The following is a 2635-nucleotide window of genomic DNA, read 5'->3' as shown; positions in this document are numbered from 1 at the left end:
GTGTGTGAGAGTGAGTGTGTGTGTGAGAGAGAGAGTGAGTGTGTGAGTGTGTTTAATTCTGCACATCTTATTCCATGCTGATGTCTCACCTCTCGGCCTCCGAGAGCTTCTCCACGCCGGAGAGCCACGCACTGAACCCCGCCACACGCCGGAAATTATAATTGTTACACGCCAGCTGTAACAACTTAATCTGAGCGATGACCTCAAACTCCTACAGAGGGAGACAGAGATCATTAAAGAGATAGTTCACCCAAAAATGAAAATTCTGTCATTAATTACTCACCATCATGTCGTTCCAAACCTGTAAGACCTTCGTTCATCTTCGGAACACAAATTAAGGTATTTGTGATGAATTCCGAGAGCTCTCTGATCCTCTCATAGACCGCAAGCATCCTAACACCATCAAGGCTCAGAAACGTAGCAAGGACATCGTTAAAATAATCCATGTGACATCAGGGGTTCAATTGTCATTTTATGAAGCTACGAGAATACTTTTTGTGTGCAAAGAAAACAAAAAGAATAGTTTTTTTCAACAATTCGTCTCCTCCCGCATCACCCTGTAGCGCCATTCTGGAGAGTATCACAAACATAAACAACATATGCAACGTATGTACGCGGATACGCTGTTTACGTTCAGATCGAAGCGCAAACAATGTAAACAGCGTATCCGCGTACATACGTTGCATATGTTGTTTATGTATGTGATACTCTCCAATATGGCGCTATAGAGTGACGCGGAGGAGACAAATGATTGAATAGTAATAAAAAGTTATTTTTGTTTTCTTTGCCCACAAAAAGTATTCGCGTAGCTTCGTAAAATTACGGTTGAACCACTGATGTCACATAGATTATTTTAACGATGTCCTTGCTATGTTTCTGAGCCTTGATGGTGTTAGGATGCTTGCTGTCTATGAGAGGATCAGAGAGCTCTCGGAATTCATCACAAATGTAATTTAATTAATTTGTGTTCCGAAGATGAAAGAAGGTCTTACAGGTTTGGATCGACACGAGGGTGAATAATTAATGACCGAATTTTAATTTTTGGGTGAACTATCTCTTTAACACGAGATCACCGCGTCCGAATCATCATCAGGATCTGTTCCTTCTGTTCAGACGTACCTTCCTTCTCTTCTCGAAGTTGATCAGGCCTCCCTGAGATGCAGAGAAAGAACCAGTTATTACCCATATCTGCAGCTGAAACACATTCAGTAGTAACTGCTAGTGTCTCATTAGCTGAACTGAACTGATGGTTTCTTTAGACGGAGGTCTGTCACACACCAGTCAAAGAATCAGAGAATAAACGACTCTGATTTTTGTCTTCAATTACCGATAGCTCTGCTGGAAGAAGAACAGGAGCACCGCACGGATATACACAAAACCACGGTGCTCAGCACGCACCTCGAATTTAAAGAGGTCATGACATGAGAAACCTAATTTCCTAATAATTTTTGTTTGGATCTGAGGGGCAGGGTGACTTCACCCGGGCACAAACATTTGCATAAACACGCCTCCAGAGCAAGACATGGACGAATAGTTCTTCTCAGCCGTTAAGCGACTGGCGTTCAGTCGCTTAACGGCGGACTTGATTACGCTAAATGTGAGTGTCTTGTTGCATCAAAAGCAAACAGAAATGACAATCACAGCCGCTATCTTGTCTGCACTGGATACAGTATACAGTCCAGCGCTCGAGTCTGCCGTCAGGACTGATGCAGTGAAAGAACGTTCGCTTTGACACGCTTGGTTTAAACAGCTCGGTCGCGTCTTTGAACAGATATCAGGAGGATCCCAGCGTAAGGAACAAGAGGATAGTTTATTTTTAATGTCGTCCCGGATCGTGTCTGAGGATTGATCGGAGTGTTTTGTTTTGTAAACGAGGCACAGTGTCATGGAGAGTCACAAAGAAACATTTGTTAAAAGAGGAAGCGGTACTAGATCTGACTGCAGCTGTTTTATTGTGATCATGTTGTCAAAACACTTGCATGCAATAGTGTGGGGCGTTAATACTGTGTCCTATGCAGTGACATTAGCCAATCACAACAGCGGCTGATTACTGACAAGCCTTAAAGGACACGCCTTTAAGGCGAAAAGAGGGTCAGAATGAGGGTTGAAAATAATAATTTTCCCACATATTTATTTGTTTTTTTCGTGCAAAAACCTTTATTAAAAGGGTCACTGGATGCCCATTTTCCACAAGTTGATATGATTCTTTAGGGTCTTACATTTACATTTACATGACATTAATGAGTCTATAACATACTTTAGTTAAAATTTCTCAATGGTAGTGCAAAATAACACCCTCTTTACCTTGTCAAAAACAACCGAGCAGTTTCGGTGCATGTCCCTTTAAATGCTAATGAGCTCTGCTGACCCCACCCCTCTCTTCTGTGGGGTGACAGCTATTCTCTGAGAGACTCTTAACTTTAGCCGCAGAACTTGCTAATTAGCACATTATTAGGAAAGGCGATTTACAAAGATTCATAAAAATACCTTATACTCATGTCTTCTGTAGGTGAAGCTGGATCATGAATGATTCGCGTGAAAATAAGCACATTTAGGTAGATTGGGGAGCACATTCCCTTTAAAAACCAAATTAATCCACTGCGTCTTCAGCGGCTCAGATGTCGGGAGTAAATGA

General features: G+C 42.0%; 1 protein-coding gene across 1 annotated transcript in view; it reads right to left on the bottom strand.

Moving 5' to 3' along the window:
• LOC107573634 (ral guanine nucleotide dissociation stimulator-like) overlaps nucleotides 1-2635 on the bottom strand; it is a 41207-nt gene that overhangs the window by 10063 nt on the left and 28509 nt on the right. The window contains exons 9-10 of the mRNA XM_016260075.1: nucleotides 1120-1152; nucleotides 90-211 (exon numbers count right to left, since the gene is read on the bottom strand). Coding sequence (XP_016115561.1) covers nucleotides 90-211; nucleotides 1120-1152 — 155 coding nt within the window. The remainder of the gene's footprint in view (nucleotides 1-89; nucleotides 212-1119; nucleotides 1153-2635) is intronic.

This window comes from Sinocyclocheilus grahami, unplaced genomic scaffold (assembly GCF_001515645.1).
Source record: "Sinocyclocheilus grahami isolate Dianchi unplaced genomic scaffold, SAMN03320097.WGS_v1.1 scaffold1988.1, whole genome shotgun sequence".
Lineage (NCBI taxonomy): Eukaryota > Metazoa > Chordata > Actinopteri > Cypriniformes > Cyprinidae > Sinocyclocheilus > Sinocyclocheilus grahami.
The sequence above is the reverse complement of the archived record's forward strand: the minus strand, read 5'-3'. Positions and strand labels throughout refer to the sequence as shown.